The following is a 17555-nucleotide window of genomic DNA, read 5'->3' as shown; positions in this document are numbered from 1 at the left end:
TGGGGGGGGTGCAGTCCATTCCTGGGGTTGTGGGGGGTCACGCCTGTGTCTGGGGGGGGCTGCAGTTTGTCCCTAGGATTGTGGGGGGTCACGCCTCTGTCTGGGGGGGATGCATTCTGTTCCTGGGGTTGTGGAGGGTCACACCTGTGTCTTTGGGGGGCTGCAGTCTGTCCCTGGGGTTGTGGGGGTCACACCTGTGTCTGGGGGGGCTGGGGGTGGTGACCTGTGTCTGGGGCCATAGGGGGAGTTGTGGCCCAGTTGCTGGGGGTGGTGGGGGTCCCGCCCTGTGCTGGGAGAGCCATGCAGGCCCATGGCCGTGTCAGTCCCCAGCACTGCCCTGTCCTGTCCCCCAGGATGAGCTGACAGCCCTGAACGTGAAGCAGGGCTTCAACAACCAGCCGGCCGTGTCTGGCGACGAGCATGGCAGCGCCAAGAATGTCAACTTCAACCCCGCCAAGGTGATCCTGGGTTGCACCAGAAAGGGGGCAGCATGTGGCCAGGGCTGGGCAGGTGACCCTGTGGCTAGGTCCCGAGGGTAGTGGGCTGCAAGTCCCCCTCCCTGTAGCTAGATCCGGCATCCGTCCCCTCAGCAGGGTTCAGACGGCCCCACGCTGGAGCACCAGGGCTCGCTTGTAAGGGCAAAGGAAGAGGGAGGTGGAAAGGCCAATAGCGGGGACCTGGTTCAGTTTCAGTCTGGCTACGGTGCTGCCATGGCAGAGGATCATCTTTGCTTTTAGGAGATAAGCATCTGGTGGGTCAGCCCTGGGAGCTTTAGAACAGGCCCGTGCCTCAGTTTCCCCATCTCTAGTCCTGGCCTGTGACAGTCTGGTGCAGGGAATCCCCGTCTGTTTCTCCTGGCTGAGTTCCTGTCCCAGACTTATTACATGAGTTTTAGGAAGCTGAGTGGAGTTAGCTGCCACTCTGGCCAGTTCTGCAGGTGCTATTGACTGTCTTCTCCCTCTCAGATCAGCTCCAATTTCAGCAGCATTATCGCAGAGAAGCTGCGCTGCAACACGCTGCCAGACACAGGAAGGCGGAAGCCTCAGGTGAACCAGAAGGATAACTTCTGGCTGGTGACAGCACGCTCTCAAAGCGCTATAAACAATTGGTTCACAGACCTGGCTGGGACTAAGCCCCTCACTCACCTGGCTAAAAAGGTATGTGTGGAGGATGCTGCCAGCAAGTGCTTCCCCGTGTGTGTGGCACATCTGAAGCTAGGCAGCAAAGAGGTTTGCTCCCTCTCCCTGGGATGCAGTGTCGCGGGCTGGGCTGCTCATGTTCTCTGCATCTGCTAAATGAAAGCTCCTCATCACTTGGTCAGGGACCGGACTCAGATTTCCCTTGCAGCTTGTGGACACAAAGATTTTGTTTGTGTTTCGGTGGCTGTTAGCTGATCTGCTGCTGCTGCTTTTACTTGGTATCATGTTTAAATGAGGGAAGCTCTTGCTGCTCTGCTTTTTTCAAGCTGTGGCAGTTGCAAGACTAGCTAGTGGGCTGAGTGACTTCCCAGTTTTCTCTTGTAAAAGGCAGGCTGCAGCTATGGAAAAGCTCTGTGCACTGGCTAGGCCAGCACCAAGGTATGGAGTATTTCTGTGCTCCGGGTAGGACACTTGGATGATGGAGTTAGGAATGTTTTGGGGACTGGAAGAGGAAGAAAAGTTATTAGCGTGTTGTTAGAGAGGCCTAACAAGAGGCAGACCTGGAGAAGGCTTGCGGAGGTGTGTTGTCAAGTGGGGCCTGGGTGCCTGCTGGAAACTGTGGTGCTGCAGCAGGTGTGTGTGTGGGGCAAGGCCTGCAGGTTGTCTGGCCCCCTGGCAGGGGAATAGTCGGTCTTCCCCATTGTTCCGTGCCTTTGTCTTTGGTGCTTGCATATTTCTTTGTTCATAATTCATCCTCCCACGGTGCCTGTGTGTGTGATTAGCTTGGCTCTGTCCAGGGTGTCCAATTCCTGCCAGCATGCTGAAATGCAGTTCTGGTGCTGCTGTTTCTGACCTGGGTGCATTCCATGTGCTGGTGCCTTGGGTTGTGTGGCATGTACTGTGTGCAGTCATCTGGGCATCTGGCTTTAGTGTGCATGGCTTGCAGTGCTCCTTCATGAGCCCTCAGGTGTCCTCTTTTCCCCTCTGCTCTGTCTCAGGTACCCATCTTTAGTAAGAAGGAGGAGGTCTTTGGCTACTTAGCAAAATACACTGTTCCAGTAATGCGCGCAGCCTGGCTGATCAAAATGACTTGTGCCTACTACGCTGCCATCACGGAAACCAAGGTGAAAAAGCGACATGTCATCGATCCCTTTATTGGTAAGTGCTTTTGGCAGAGCTCTGGATGTGTTCCTGCCAGGCACCTCACCCCAGCCTGCTGCTGTTTGGCAGCTGGACAGTAAACATCAGTAAGGAAAGAGCCCCTTGGGCCCCTTCGCACTCGCCAGGAAGGGCTGGGCCAGGTTTGCTCCCAGTTGGAGAATTCCTAGTGCTGTCCCTGCACGCCTGTGCCCCGACAGCTCCGTTGGCAGGTGATTCTATAGGAAAATCCTTCTTGCTGCCAGGGAATGTTTCCTGACGGCTTCTGCTTCCCCTTTGTGATTCGTTCCCATGGCTCTGGTTATGTCCTTGTGTGCTCCTACACCATGTAGCTCTGTCCCTCCTTGGTGTGTATAACTGCCTAGTGTTTTGCAGACTCTCCCATCCGTCTATTAGTAACCCCAGCCCATCCATCTAGCTTGGCTGGGCTATTTCTTCCTATAGGTTAGCTGCGTTTTCCTCAGCAGAATCCTAGTCTGTTATTCCCTGTCCATATATCCAGCCTGTCAGGGCCCGTCCAGATCATGCTTGTGGCCTCATTGGAGTTCTAGCATCTCCCTTGTTGGTGCTGGCTAGGAACGTCCATCTGTGTGGTGTTATACTGCTGCCAATCACCACAGGATCCAAATTCATTTTCAAATCTACAGCAGTAGTGGACACCACGGGGTATCTCCCCATCTCTTTGGGATAGAAGCTACATGCAGGTTCTCTAGTCTGCCTTCTGGGTCAGTTGATTTTACAGGTGGTGTTGTTCCAGACAGGACCCACTTGAGAGTTTTCTCCCATCTCATGTCTGCCTTGTCCTGGACTTTGCAGTCTGCTGGGCCCCAGGGGGCTTGACTGCTTTGCCACGTTGCGAACAAAGCATCGTCTTTTGTGCAGCTGGGTTTAAACCATTTGGTTTGGAAGCTAGGCTCAGGCCTTCAACCAATATGTGCAACTGCTAGGAGTCAGCAAGGGAGAAGGAACATCACAAATGGATGGCTGACCCCTCTCCTGTCAGTCGTGAGGATGCCAAACTGGGCTGATTGGGAGGTCCTTCCTTCCCATTGCTGAGACTTCAGGGAAGAGTTTTTCTTTCAAACAAGCAAAGACACATGTACAACGTTTCCTGTGTGTTCTGTGTTGAAGATCCAATTGATAGCACAGTCTGAAACCTGCACCCATAACTCCTCACACCCTCCAGGCCAGGCTGGTTCTCTGCCTCTTGCTTCCTCTATGTTCTTTCTTCTTTGGCTTTCTCCCACCAGCCTGGTCCTTCTCTCTCCCATTCCCCTCCCTGCGTCCCATTGTACTCACTGGTCATCTGTCATCTTCCTCCCAGAGTGGACCCAGATCATCACCAAGTACCTGTCAGAGCAGCTGCAGAAGATTGCTGAGTTCTATAGGCAGCTTCCAGGGCAGAGCTGCGGGTCGCCATCAGGGCCCATGCCGCAGGAGGTGGAGCAGGCTCTGAAGCAGTGGGACTACAATGAGAAACTGGCCATGTTCATGTTCCAGGTGAGCCACTGAAGGGAACAGCTAGTCAGGCCAGTTGGGGTTTCCAGGGGATACATGAAATTTAGGCATCACCTATCTGCAGGACATCCTGTGTCCCTGGGTGGCCCAGAAAGGCAAGGTACAGCCTTGGGCCCGGCTGCTAGAATTGGGGTGGGGTATGTGTGTGTGTGAAGAGCAGCGTAAGTCTCTGGGACCAATCCCATTAGCTGACAGAGAGCAGCAGCTGTTGCTGCACCCTGCCTGTGTGAGTGACTCCAGAATGCTCTCTGCCCTACCCTCTCACTGGTGTGTCTGCCTGCAGGATGGGATGCTAGACCGCCATGAGTTCCTGACCTGGGTACTTGAGTGCTTCGAGAAGATACGGTCAGGGGAAGATGAGTTCCTGAAAATGCTTTTGCCCCTGCTGCTGCGGGTGAGCACAGTGCCCCTCACACCAGGAGAGTCCAATGGAAGCAGGACTGCCTTGCTGCGCTTAGCCATTACTGTATCTGGGCACTATCCCTCCTCTGAGCTTTTGGCTACTGCTGGGGGATGCTGTTCATCTCCTGTAGTGGCAGAGACTCCTGCCCAGCTTCTTCATCACGTAGATCTGCAGTTCCTTGTATTGCTTCTGCCCCACCCCAGCAGCTGGCCCATTGACGGTGTTCAGTGTTCTCCCTGCATGGCATTGGCTTTTGGCTCTTGGGGCTGGTTGCAGCCACAGCAAGGCCTGGGAAGCCTGGGGCTAGATGCACTAAGGTCCTTGGAGATGTTGCCCTGGGTGCTGTGAGAACAGCTGGTGCCTGCAGGCCACCGGGATGATGTTTGTCCCGAGAGGCCAGGGCAGCAGGGGAGCCCAGCCCTGTGCAAGACCATGGCCCTCAGTGAGGTGCTGCTGTCCGGTGGGTGGCTCTGGGCAGGTGCTGGGGCTCCTTAGCATTGCTTAGAATTGGAACTGTTTTCCTTCTCCCTCCAGTACTCTGGTGAGTTTGTGCAGTCTGCCTACCTGTCCAGGCGCCTGGCCTACTTCTGCACACGCCGGCTCGCCATGCAGCTCGACGGGGCGGGGGGGCATCCACCCCACATCCTCTCCACACAGACGGGAAACGCCCTCCCTTCCACTCCCACCCCTCAGCCGGCGACTGGCAACCCTCCCCCCAGCCCCTTCAGTGACTTGCTGCTCTGCCCCCAGCACCGCCCTGTGGTGTACGGCCTCAGCTGCATCCTGCAGGTAGGCCTGGGAAGTTCGTGGTGCAGCCATCTGATGCTTGGGTGGGTCTGCAGCTGACGTGGTGTCTAAGGTGTTAGCGACATCTCCTAGGACCCAGCAGCTCTCAAAGCGCATCTGTCATGGGGCTCAGCACCCAGGGGACTATGCCTGGGAGCCCTGCAAGGATTGATTCTCAGCCAGGGAAGTGCTGTTCAGCCTGTTATCCCCTCCATCCAAGATCACTAGTAGGATGCTGCAGTCAGAAGAGCCGCCTGCATTTCGGGAAGGATGTTGGACAGATGGAGACAAATAGGCGACTCAAGGAGCTCAGGCTGCTTATCTGACTGGAAAGTCTGTTGATAGGAAGAGGACTTGGTTGCGGACTAGGAAGAATGTGCCTGGAGGTAGCAGGAGTCTGGGAGGCAAGGCAGAACTAGATTCATAAGCTGAAGTTGAGTCTAGACGAGCCATTAAAAACAGCTGAGCAGGAGACATGGGGTTCTGCATCCCTCCAAGGCCTCATGGTAGCATCTGACACCTTTCTCAATGACCTGCTCTCACTGAGTCAGGAGTTACAGATGTGGTTTGGGGCCTACTTGGGGCAGAAGATTTCACTGAGTGAGGTGGGAGGTCACCTGTAGAGAGCCAGACTGGAACCATGCAGCTCTGAGTAAGAAGCCCTCGGGCTCTGGGGTTTTGGCCCCGTGCTCTCACCCAGTGTCTGGCTGAACAACTAGTGCAAGGCCAGCAGGAGGAGCTTGCACGCTCATGCATGGCCTGGGGGACTGGCACCCGCTCGCTTCGGTGTGGCATCCTGCCAGGCTGCTGGCAGGCCTGCAGGGTTATCCTTGGCCACTTCCCTGTCTAGCCAAGAACAGCAAGGCAGCAAATGCTGGGTGTCCCTGCCACGAGTGGCCTGTGCCCAGCCCATTCCCCTGCCTTGAGACTTTGGGATATGAAGGGTCTGTGTTTGCATGGGGTGGTGGGGTCTGGACAGCATGGTGACAGCAGCCAGCTGTTTGAAGAGTCATCTGGCAGGCAGCTGGGTGCAGAGGTGATGGGAGTGCCTATGCTTTGTTTGCTGCAGAGCATCATCCTGTGCTGCCCAAGCGCCCTGGTCTGGCATTACTCTTTGACTGATAGTAGGATAAAGACTGGCTCTCCCCTGGACCATCTGCCTATTGCCCCCTCCAACTTGCCCATGCCTGGGGGCACGTCAGCCTTCACGCAGCAGGTGAGCAGCTCTCAGAGGAGGTCCTAGGGTCTGCTTCTTGCTGAGCAACTGCCCAGACCAAGCAGTTGTGGCAGAGGGGTGCAAGTGGCAGCTCCCTTTTGCTGCTCCAAGCCATGTCCTTGTGCCCCTGTAGAGGGGCAGGCTCTTTACCCCAGGCAGCGGCAGAGCTGACCTGCCCTGTGTTAGCTGGCAGCTCCTTGCACCGCAGCTCCGTCCTGCCCCCGCTTCTCCCTGTTTATGGAACTCCCTCGCCTTCAGGTTCGGGCCAAGCTACGGGAGATCGAGCAGCAGATAAAAGAGCGTGGCCAGGCAGTGGAGGTCCGCTGGTCATTTGACAAGTGCCAGGAGACTACTGCAGGTAACTCAGTGTTAGCTGTGCAGCCCCTGGCCCCATTCCCTGCAGCAAGTGTGTTGCCCCCAGGAGCTTAGTACCTGGCCGTCCTCTCAGACTTGCCTGCTGGAGAGGTTTCTGGTGGCCAGAGGGAGGGAGTGCAAAGGGATCCATCCCATTCCCTTGCTCAGCCTCCTGTTGGGACCAGTTCTCCCAGCCACAGCTTCGGTCCCCATGGTGCTCCCAGGTGCCCAGATGCTTATGTCCCTCAGGCTTTATTCCCTTGTCTTCCCTCTGCTGCCCCAGGATTCACTATTGGCCGTGTCCTGCACACCCTGGAAGTTCTGGATAGTCACAGCTTTGAGAGATCTGACTTTAGCAACTCTCTGGATTCCTTGTACAACAGGATATTTGGTCTGGGACCAAGCAAAGACAGTCATGAGGTAGGTCAAAGAGGCACAAGCCCAGAGAGCAGCTCCAGTCTCTGCCTGGGGCTGGAGGGATTTTGGTTTCTTTTATAAGGTGTTGCTGTATAAGTACATGGGCAGCCTGCACTGGTCCTGTGGGTTCCAGACCTTGGGCTGCTCTGGGAAGCTGCGAGCTGTTGGTCCCAGCTCTGCTGCTGCAGCTGAGCAGCACTTATTGTGCTCCAATGTCTAGGACCATGTGGGAGAGGAGTTTTCAGTTCAATGCCAACCCCCAAAGCAGGAGCTGGGCAGGCTTGGTGCTGGTATAGCAACCTGCTAGATGCACTGCCTGGTGCGCTGAGCAGCCCCAGCCTGGTCTGTGAGGGCCAGATGAGTTTCCTGCTGAGGGTCCTGCCTTGAGGGTTACCTGGGGATGAGAGACCTGCTGCACCTGAGCACATGGCCTGACTGACATGTGGGGATGCGCATGGGAGCTTTGGCTGGGTGTGTCCTCCATGAATTGGGAAGAGGGGAGCGTGGCAGATGGCGGGCCAGTTCCCAGTGCATTTGGTTTGTAGGTGGTCAGCTGCTTGCTGTGTGCCGGCTGCCCGAGCCAGCTCATGGCTCGGCCCAGCATTGCATTTGTGTCCGAGCAGATCTCCCCTGATGATGATGCAGTAGTGGCCTTGCTGTGTGAGTGGGCAGTCAGCTACAAGCGCTCTGGGCGCCACCGGGCCATGGTGGTGGCCAAGCTGCTGGAGAAGCGTCAAGCAGAGATAGAGGCTGAGGTGAGTGTCCGCTCTGGGTGCCAGGAGTGGTGACGCAGTGAAAAGAGGGTAGGTAGCTGCCTGTTCCCACACTTAAAGAGCTCTACTGAGGGCCCCTAAGCTGTGCAGGAAACTGATGTCTCCTCAGCTGATGGGTGGAGGCTGGCGGGCTGCAGTAAAAAAGGTGGAGGCTGGCTGCCATGCGAAGCTCATGGGCACTAGTGCTGTTAGTATTGTGAGCTTGCCCTGGAGTGTGAGCACTCAGAAGTGCTAAGTTCCTTGGAGGTGTGCACCATGGCTCGCAGGGAGGCTCTGAGGAGTGGGTTTCTTGGGGGTGTGTTGCGTGTGTATATACATGCACACACGTGGGGAGGGGAGTCTCCAAGCAATGGGGTCTGTTCCTGGGCATGGGGTATGGTGTTTCTGCCCTAGAGCAGCTGTCTGTACTTATCTGTCCCTGCAGAGGTGTGGGGATTCTGAAGTTGTGGATGAGAAGGGCTCCATCTCCTCAGGCTCACTCTCGGCAGCCAGTGCCCCTGTCTTCCAGGACGTCCTCATGCAGTTCCTGGACACTCAGGCTCCTATGCTAAGTATGCAGTGAGAACCTGGGACTGTCTGTGTTTTTCCCTCTCCTGCAACCCTGCCATGGCCTGCCCCTCATGCCCTGGATGCAGTGACCGTGCTTCCCTGCTCCCTCAGAAGTGAGGAGTGGGCAGCCTGGAGAGTCAGATATGGGAAGGTCACAGAAGCCTTACACTAGGAGACGTGCAGGCTCAAGCCCAAATGCATGTAAATGGCCTAGAATGAATGGGGATGGGAAATTTGAAGGTGGTGCTAGCAGAGAGTCTGAAACTGCCTCCCCTTAGCTTGGGAGGAGCCTCCAGGTGGAGCTTGCTTGGGATTTGAAAGGGCCCTTGGGGTCATTGCCCATGACAGTTGGGCACCGGGTCCTTTCCAATCCTGAGACTGCCTGGAGAGGAGCCTGGATTTGCAGCCGCCACCTCTGCATGGGACTCCTAGCCTCCCAGGGAGGCTGCCTTTTGCAGCCTTATGGTCAGCCCCCTCTCTTGGGACAGGGGCTGGCAGTGGCAGTGCTGCTTGGAGCAGCACTGGAGGGGGAGCTCTGACAGCTGCCGCTGCCTCACCTGCCCTGCTTTGCCCTGCCCTGCCCTCAGCGGACCCCGGAAACGAGAACGAGAAGGTGGAGTTCTTCAACCTGGTGCTGCTGTTCTGTGAGCTGATTCGGCATGACGTCTTCTCCCATAACATCTACATGTGCACGCTCATCTCCCGTGGTGACCTTGCCATGGACTCGCATGGGCCCCGACCCCCTTCGCCCTTTGATGATCCTGCTGAGGAACATGACAGGAAGGAGGCAGAGGGCAGCAGCGGCATCAAGCTGGAGGTGAAGCCCCTGCACAGCTTCCTGGAGGATTTGGAGCCCCTGTGCAGCAGGCACATCAGTATGGCTGCTGCACTCCCTGTCCCGGGGCTAAGCCTGCATGCTTCAGCCCAGATGCAAAGGGTTAAGTTCCAAGTCACTGCCGAGGGCCAGTAGCAGGGAGTTGTCAGCGTCCGTGAGCTTGGGGACCTGGGACATGTGCAGCCACAGCAGCATGTCCCAGCCTGCTCTGTCTGGAAGGCCAAAGGGGATGAGCAGTGAGACAGGGGCTCATGCTGCCAGGAGTTGTGGCTCTTGGGAAGCATTGAGGGCCGCAGAGCTGGTAGCAAGCCCAGCCCTGCCGGAGGAAGCTCTGGGCTGTTACAGGCTTCCTAGAAGAGACCTGAGATCTGACGGTTCTCTGTGTGTGGCCCTAGGATACTGGCCTCTCTGAGTCCATGGACATTGACCAAAACTCCAGCGTGCTGTTTGATGACATGGAGAAGACAGACTTCTCGGTATGTTCCCACTCCCCTCTCTCCCCATGCTCCGTGAGTGGCTTATTGCTCAGGGTGGCTGGGAGACAGTGCAGAGCATGGGGGCTGGAATGGCTACATGATGGTGGAACTGGAGCATGAGCAGGCAGCTGTTCTGCTGCCTCAAGCAAGTGGCTTTCCCCTGCCTTAGTTACCCGTGTCCCATAGTGTGGACAGTGGTTAAGGTTTGTTCAGGGCTTTTAGGGAGACTCTCCTGGAGTGCAAGGAATGGAGAGCCCTAGGAAGCTCCTTCTCCAGCCCTTTCTACTATCGTAGGAATAGGTGCTTGTGGAGCAAGTGAGGTGCCTATGGTGCCTGGGCTTCTACTTCCTCCCAGGGACTCAGTGCCTTTTTTCTGGCTCTGGTGGTTGTCCCCAGAGTCCTGGCCTGCAGTTCCTGGTTTCTTTGTCCAAGGTCATCAAGAGCTGCATTTGTGAGCAGAAAGGAGTTGGGATGTAGAGGCTAGGCTTGGGAGCAGGGGCTTGTGGGGGCAAACAAGTATCTCCTTGCTTTCCCGCCCCGGAGTATCAGGCTGCATCTAGATTCCCTCCTATATGGCTGTTTCTCATCTCCTCTCATCTCTCCCTAGATGTTCTCTCCTCCAATGCACTGCGAATCCAAGGCCAGCCCTTCTCCAGAGAAGCCAGACCCTGAGAAGGAAACCAAGCCCCTGCTGAAGGAGAAGTGTGCAGAAGGAACGCTTGCATCCCTGTATGATCAACCCCGGCACATACAGTATGCAACCCACTTTCCCATCCCTCAGGTAGGAGACGTACACAGCCCCCCAGGTACCAGGCTTGCACGGTTTCTGGTCCCTATTTGGCATCTCACCTGTTTCCCTGCTGCACTTCAGTCCAAGCATGGAACTAACTGATGTACCCAATGCTCTGCAGCATCAGCTCTGAGTGTATATAGGGCACAGTCCTGCTTGCCTTGACTGCTACATGCTCTTTGACTTTAAGGGGGCTCCTGGGATGGCTCCTTGCTTCTTTGTCCCACAGGGTTGCCTCCCAGCTGGACCCTTTCATGGGAAGGAGGCCTGGACATGGGGCAAGGGGTGCCTGGTATGATGACAGCTAATACTGCTGTCTCTGGGTTCCCAGGAGGAGTCGTGCAGTCATGAATGTAACCAGCGGCTGGTGGTCTTGTTTGGGGTGGGTAAGCAGCGCGATGATGCCCGACACGCCATCAAGAAAATAACCAAAGACATTCTGAAGGTGTTAAACAGGAAGAGCACTGCAGAGACAAGTGAGTGCATCTCAGGCTGTCTAGCTGCCTGGCACCGCAGCTTGGGCCCAGGCTGTCAGCCCTGTCCTGTCTGCCATGTGCTGGTCTCTTGCCTGTCCTGGACATGCTTAATTCCCGCTAATGATGAGCAGCAGGCAGGAGAAGGAGCCAGTTAAAGGGATGCTGACACCTGAGAACCAGTCAGCTTCAGACAAGGGGCTGAGCCACCTCAGGTCTTGAGCAAGCCCAGCCTGCACCTGAGCCTCTGCAGACTTGCTCTCCTTTTTTAAAACCTCCTCCCTCTCCTGTTGCTACGAGACCCCTCCACAGGGTGTGGGGGTGCTTTCTGGCTGACTGCAGGGGAAGCAGTGACACTGATTAGATGCAGCAGGCTTTTGTGCCCAGGAAGCCTGCCAAGCTGGGGACAGGGTGCAGCTTAGTGCAGCAGCGCAGACATCCCCAGAATGACATCAGTTCCCCTTGGCTGAGGATTTGGCCTGCATTTCTCTCATTCCTGTCAGTGCAGAGTTTCCAAAGAGTTTGATAACAGCAGCAGACATGTACAATTTTTGAGCTGAGAGGGCTCTTTTGAAAGGAGAGCAGAGATGCTCTGGAGACCAAGTCAAAGGCCTCCAGCTGACCTCTCTAGACTTGGCCTCAGGCTCCCATGGAAAGCCCCTGCACTGGGCATCTAAACTAGGCGTGGTCAGAATGCCTAGCTTGGAGGCTTCCCCCTCCCTGACTGTCATTCCTAACTGGGGATTCCTCGTCTTCAGACCCATGCCTTACACCTGTGAGGGGTGCTTTACAGCTTACAGGGGTCCCTGCCAAGCCATTGGCAGGTGCATGCAGCTGGTTCATGGGTTGGCCTTGTGTCTTGGGAAGGCAATCTGATCGTGGCTTCTGGGGTCTCTCCACTTGAGCAGGCGGGGAGGAAGGCCAGAAGAGGAAGAGGAGCAAGCCAGAAGCATTTCCAACAGCTGAGGATATCTTTGCTAAGTTCCAGCACCTTTCTCACTTTGACCAGCACCAAGTCACCTCTCAGGTATGGTGCTGGCAGAGAATTCCTGTCAGCTTGCCCCTGGTTGTGCCAACCCGGTGCATTGCTGAGGGCAGGCTCCTGTGAGGGAGCAACATGGGTCTGCTGAGCAGACCTCTGCAGCAGCAGGCACTCCTTCATGCTCTCTGCTCGCAGGTATCTCGCAATGTCTTGGAGCAGATCACCAGTTTTGCCTTGGGGATGTCGTACCACCTGCCTCTTGTGCAGCACGTGCAGTTTATCTTTGACCTGATGGAGTATTCCCTCAACATCAGTGGCCTCATTGACTTTGCCATCCAGGTGAGCCAGGGGCCCAGGCTCTGCCCTCGGGCAGGTTTCCCCACTTGGGATCCAAAGCATCTGCCACGTCAGCACTGGGGCTAAGGCAGGGCGGTGAGTGCAGGCCTGGTGTGTCCCTAGCGTGTTCAGACTCAACCCAGCCCACTGGGTCAGACTGTCTTCCAGGAGGTTTGCTGCAGTTGGAGATTGAACCGTGCTCAGTCAGGGGTCAGCTGATCCTGATCAGCGGTGTACCCAGGAAGCCATGTGCCCATGTCTTGCCCAGCTTGCAGCTCCCCTATTGGCACTCCTTGCAACCTTTGACTGGCTGATGCCAGCCCCACTTGCTGCCTCTGGCTGGCAAACCTCTGGCTTCACTGGAGCCTCTTCCTCTGGCTGGTGCCCTGATGCCCACAGTCCCTGTGGCGTAGCTGTGGTGCTGCCCATACTGGACCTGTACACAGGGTCTGATAGGGCTCTTTGTCCTTGGGTGCAGCTGCTGAATGAGCTGAGCGTGGTGGAGGCAGAGCTGCTGCTGAAATCCTCTGACCTGGTTGGCAGCTACACCACCAGCCTGTGCCTGTGCATCGTGGCCGTGCTGCGGCACTACCACTCCTGCCTTATCCTCAACCAGGACCAGATGGCCCAGGTCTTTGAAGGGTAAGGGAGCCAGCTGTGCAAAGGGCCTTCCCCTTCAGGCAGAGGGGAAGCCTCAGCTCTGCGGGGCTGCAAGGAGTGGGAGGCAGTGCTCCTGCAAGTAACATGCCCTTGCTAAATCCACGGTGCGTCCACACCTTGAATCCAACGGCCAGCTCTGGTCCCCCCATCTCTGACACCTTAGAAAGGAATAGAACAGCTGGAAAAGGTCCAGAGATGGGCAAGAAGCATGATCAATGGTATGGAAGGGCTTCCATATGAGGAGAGACTAAAGAGGCCAGGCTTGTTCAGTTTTTAGAAGAGAGGCACTTGATGGGGCAACAGGAGGAGGGTTTACAAAGTACTGAATGATGAAGAGGATGGGGCATCAGTAGCTACTGAGCATGGGAGCGGGAGATACAGCTTCCAAATCAGAACTTGGTCAGATCCAGTTTACTCTCCCTTTTGGCATCCGCTCTCTTTCATTGTGGCACAAGATACTGGGCAAGATAAACCTACCATCTGACCCAGTAAATAGCAATTCTTATGTACTTATGTCACCGTTTGGGGCCTGTGGAGGCAGGGATGTCATCTCTGGGCCTGGGCTGGGTGCTGTCCTGTGCTGTGCCATGTACTGCAGTGCTTCTCTCTGTAGTCTGTGTGGGGTGGTGAAGCATGGTATGAACCGCTCAGACGGCTCTTCTGCGGAGCGCTGCATCCTGGCCTACCTCTACGACCTGTACACCTCCTGCAGCCACCTCAAAAGCAAATTTGGGGAGCTCTTCAGGTGAGATGGGGTGGGCACAGTGGGTGTTCTCCTGGGAGTTCGGGGCTGCAGCTTTGGTTTTGGTTTTGCCAGTGCTCATCCCAGCAGCTTGCTGTTGCCTTGGTCCTGTCCAGCAGGGTGCCCTGCCCCAGCTCCCCTGGGGCATGCAGGTGCCAGCCTACTTGCTGTCTCAGTGCCTGGCTGGCAACTTCCACTGAAGTGGGCTGCACTAAGCATAGAAATCACTGGCAATCCAGCCTGGTTCCAAGTGCCCTTCTGGTAGCTGCTGGCAGAGGATGAGTGCTCAGAAAGGAGCCTACCTAAAGCTGTAGCGCATGAGCTGGAGTCCTGGCACCACGGGGCAGGTGGTGGGGCAGGGGGATCCATCCTTGTGCTTCAGCCGATGCACAAGAGGGTGGAGGAGATGTCCCTGCAGGAGCCTCTGACCTGCCCTTCTTGCCCCTCCCCTGCCAGTGACTTCTGCTCCAAGGTGAAGAACACAATTTACTGTAATGTGGAGCCATCAGACTCCAACATGCTGTGGGAGCCTGAGTTCATGATCGAGACCATAGAGAACCCATCCGCGCAGAACTTCACCTACACCAACCTGGGCAAAAGCCTCAATGAGAACCCGGCCAACCGCTACAGCTTTGTGTGCAATGCCCTCATGCACGTGTGTGTAGGGCACCACGACCCTGACCGGTGAGGTGCAGCACAGGCAGGGCTGAGGCAGTGGTTCTGTGTGGGGTGGAGATTAGGGGCAGTCCCAGGTCTCAGGAACTTCAGAGTGGTGGGGGAGGGAGCCACAGACCCCTGCTCCCCAGCTAGGAGTGGAGGGAGAGGGCGAGTAGGGGGAGCTGGCGCTGTGCTGGTGAGGAGACTGTTTGTGGCTCCTCCTCCCTGTAGCGTCAACGACATTGCCATCCTGTGCGCGGAGCTGACTGGCTACTGCAAGTCACTGAGCGCTGAGTGGCTGGGTGTGCTCAAGGCTCTGTGCTGCTCCTCCAACAATGGCACTTGTGGCTTCAACGATCTCCTCTGCAACGTCGACGTGAGTGCCAGGCATAGCCAGGGAATGGAGGGGCAGAGAGAGCCCTGTCATGCTGGGGTCTAGGTGGGGGCTATGACCCAGTCACTGGTTGTGCTCCTCTTTCTTCCCCAGGTCAGCGACTTGTCCTTCCACGATTCCTTGGCCACCTTTGTCGCCATTCTTATTGCTCGCCAGTGCTTGCTGCTGGAGGACCTGATCCGCTGTGCAGCCATCCCCTCACTCCTCAATGCTGGTGAGTGTGGCTCTGCAGAGAGGAACTGCTCCTCAGAGCACAAGCCTGAGTCCTGAGACATCTCACTGGGGAGCAGGCTGCCTCCCACAGGCATGTCCTGCACTGGCATAACAAAATGGCCTCTGAAAGGAGCCCTCACTGCCTGAGCATGGGGCCCTGGCCCTACCCCTCTGACACTCAGTCTCCTGTAGTCCTGCCCTGTCTGGCCAGGCACCAAGCACGGGGCATGGTTCCGCCTGGTTCCCCTGAGCCTGCAGCTAGGGAGCATGCCAGCACCCACCTTGCCCAGCAGCTTTGCTTCAGAATTGCAGCTTTCATCTGAGGAGCATTTCTGGCCCTTGGGTCTGCATTGGAACCCTAGGCAGGTGGTCCAGCCTGTAACCAGGGACCAGGGCTGTGCTGGCTGCCAGCACCTGCAGCCAGTCTGGGACAAGAACTCCCAAGAGGCACACAGGACCTTTTTATAGTGTCTGTGTGCCCTCTCCAGCAGGCTCCTAGTGCTGGACCCTAGCGCTGCCCCATTGCTGTCTGTGTCGTTGGCTCTCCCTGCTGCCCATCTAGCCATCTCTTGGGCCTGGATTCCCAAGCCCCTGCTCAGACTCAGCTGAGCACCTGGCACTTTGGGCACCGTGTGTGGCCTATCAGAGCCAAGCACGTACAGAGAGCAGAGCCTGACACCTCCAAGCGTAGTCCTGGTTGGCATTGGCGCAGAGGCTGCAGATTGCCCTCTGCGTCTGGCACCAGAGAGAGGCTACTAAAGCCTCTCTAGCTGCCCCTCTGCTCTGCAGGCTCTTGCCATGGCACTGGTGTTTGCTGCCTGGAGCAGACCTGCAGTTGATGTTGCCTGTGATGGGTCTCTTTGCTTTGTGCAGCCTGCAGTGAACAGGACTCTGAGCCAGGGGCCCGTCTGACCTGCCGGATCTTGCTCCACCTGTTTAAGACGCCGCAGCTGAACCCATGCCAGCAGGACGGCAGTAAGTGAGCTGGACACAGGAGCAGTTGTCCTGATTTTGGGGCAGCCTGCATTTCCCAGCCCCAAGAGGAGGAGCTGGTGATGCTGTGATAGAGCCCTGGCCTTGCCATGGGCACAGCAGCCCTAGGTGTCCTGCAGGGGCCCCATGTCCAAGGCCAGCGGTGAGCAGAGACTGTGCCCATGGAGCCTGGGCACCCATGGAGCGGGCCAAATGTCCTTCCTGTTTGTGTCCCGGCATGGTTAAACAGGCATGCTGGGAAGGGGATGCTTTTCCTCCAGTGCCAGCATCTGGGTCCCACGGTAGGGAGGATGCTGGCTGGTGCAGCCGGTGTGGCTGCACACTGAAGAATGTGCTGGCCAAGTCTTCTGCTGCCTCCTATCACAGTGCCAAAATGTGCTACCACAAAGGGCTGTATTGCCTGTACCCTGGCTGGGTCCAGGCTCCCTCCTCCCTGCCTCGTACACAGTTTCCTTAGTCTCTGTAGCCCACTGTGCAGATGTCCAGAGCCTTTCTTTTGCTTCCCCCACACTTCGGCCTTGTGCTGTCTGTCAGCCACCACGCTTGGAGCCCGCTGCTCCACCTTCAAGGCAGTGGCATTTAACTGCCTCCCAGTGAAATGGCAGATCCAGGACCCCTCTCCAGCACTATTCTGCACTCGTAGCCCATAATTTGGGAAGCTTGGGGGATGGGTGTGACCCTTCTTCATCTTCACTGTGCAGACAAGTCCACAGTGGGCATCCGGTCCTCCTGTGACCGCCACTTGCTGGCAGCCTCCCAGAACCGCATCGTGGACGGAGCAGTCTTCGCGGTGCTGAAAGCTGTGTTCGTGCTGGGTAGGTTCCTGATGCTAGCCTGGACTCCGGGAGAGCAGGGTGTAGCTCTGCACTTCAGGGACCTGCAGAGCATTGCCTGCACAGTGACTGTGTGGCAGGGCTCGGCAGGGTCAGTGAGGGGCTGAGTCTGGCCCATGAGGGGCTCCCTGGCTGGGGTGCAGTCAGTTGTGTGGCAAGGGGTAGGACAGGTCTGGTAATTATAGCAAGTCATCAGGTGACCCTTCACCTCTTGCTTTCAGGGGATGCGGAGCTGAAAGGCTCCGGCTTCTCCCACCCAGGAGGGGTGGATGACCTCATGGATGATGAGCTTGGTGCCAAGAAGCCTGGTGGCCGGGCAGTGTCCATAGAGACAGCCAGCCTGGACGTGTATGCCAAGTATGTCCTGAGGAGCATCTGCCAGCAGGTAGGTCTGCCCAGCCCCGGAGGCAGGCTCTGCTAGCCCCACCTGGCCAGGTGCAGGGAGCTCTCTTCTGCCTTTTCAGACCAGCAGGGCACACCTTGCACAGGCTAGTGTTGGGACCTGCAAATTGCTGCAGGAGGGAATTCAGAGGAAGCAAACCCACATTTGGAGGTTGGGGAGTGGGCACTGGACATCCCACAGTGCTCTGGTGCCACTGCCGGGTTCCTCCCCTGTCCAGAAGGCTGGAGCCCCAGAAGCCTGCACTAGCAAGCAGAGTAATAGTGTTCTGTACCAGGCCATTGAGTCTCAGCCAGGAAGCTGAGCAGCCAGGGCAGCCCCATTAGGACATGCAGAACTTCCAGGACATCCCCTGGTATCCTCACTCCCCTGGCTGCCCTGCCATCTCTACCCCAGCCCTGAACTCTTCCTGCCACCCTCATCTGCAGGAGGTGAGTCTAGAGCATGGCAGGCCTAGC

General features: G+C 56.8%; 1 protein-coding gene across 1 annotated transcript in view; it reads left to right on the top strand.

Annotated features, from left to right (window-relative positions):
- The window catches only part of MED12 (mediator complex subunit 12), a 39374-nt gene that overhangs the window by 8336 nt on the left and 13483 nt on the right, over nucleotides 1-17555 (top strand). The window contains exons 3-27 of the mRNA XM_019536156.1: nucleotides 229-458; nucleotides 966-1157; nucleotides 2138-2297; nucleotides 3622-3797; nucleotides 4099-4209; nucleotides 4753-5007; nucleotides 6074-6220; nucleotides 6479-6578; nucleotides 6858-6994; nucleotides 7615-7746; nucleotides 8189-8315; nucleotides 8901-9130; nucleotides 9544-9624; nucleotides 10232-10405; nucleotides 10746-10890; nucleotides 11796-11914; nucleotides 12065-12208; nucleotides 12684-12847; nucleotides 13479-13610; nucleotides 14064-14291; nucleotides 14496-14640; nucleotides 14752-14872; nucleotides 15745-15846; nucleotides 16566-16679; nucleotides 16919-17082. Coding sequence (XP_019391701.1) covers nucleotides 229-458; nucleotides 966-1157; nucleotides 2138-2297; nucleotides 3622-3797; nucleotides 4099-4209; nucleotides 4753-5007; nucleotides 6074-6220; nucleotides 6479-6578; nucleotides 6858-6994; nucleotides 7615-7746; nucleotides 8189-8315; nucleotides 8901-9130; nucleotides 9544-9624; nucleotides 10232-10405; nucleotides 10746-10890; nucleotides 11796-11914; nucleotides 12065-12208; nucleotides 12684-12847; nucleotides 13479-13610; nucleotides 14064-14291; nucleotides 14496-14640; nucleotides 14752-14872; nucleotides 15745-15846; nucleotides 16566-16679; nucleotides 16919-17082 — 3830 coding nt within the window. The remainder of the gene's footprint in view (nucleotides 1-228; nucleotides 459-965; nucleotides 1158-2137; nucleotides 2298-3621; nucleotides 3798-4098; nucleotides 4210-4752; nucleotides 5008-6073; nucleotides 6221-6478; nucleotides 6579-6857; nucleotides 6995-7614; nucleotides 7747-8188; nucleotides 8316-8900; nucleotides 9131-9543; nucleotides 9625-10231; nucleotides 10406-10745; nucleotides 10891-11795; nucleotides 11915-12064; nucleotides 12209-12683; nucleotides 12848-13478; nucleotides 13611-14063; nucleotides 14292-14495; nucleotides 14641-14751; nucleotides 14873-15744; nucleotides 15847-16565; nucleotides 16680-16918; nucleotides 17083-17555) is intronic.

The sequence above is a fragment of the Crocodylus porosus genome, unplaced genomic scaffold (genome assembly GCF_001723895.1).
Source record: "Crocodylus porosus isolate Cpor-Errol unplaced genomic scaffold, CroPor_comp1, whole genome shotgun sequence".
NCBI classification, from domain to species: domain Eukaryota; kingdom Metazoa; phylum Chordata; order Crocodylia; family Crocodylidae; genus Crocodylus; species Crocodylus porosus.
Note: the sequence above shows the minus strand (reverse complement) of the source record. Positions and strands in the feature narration are given on the sequence as shown.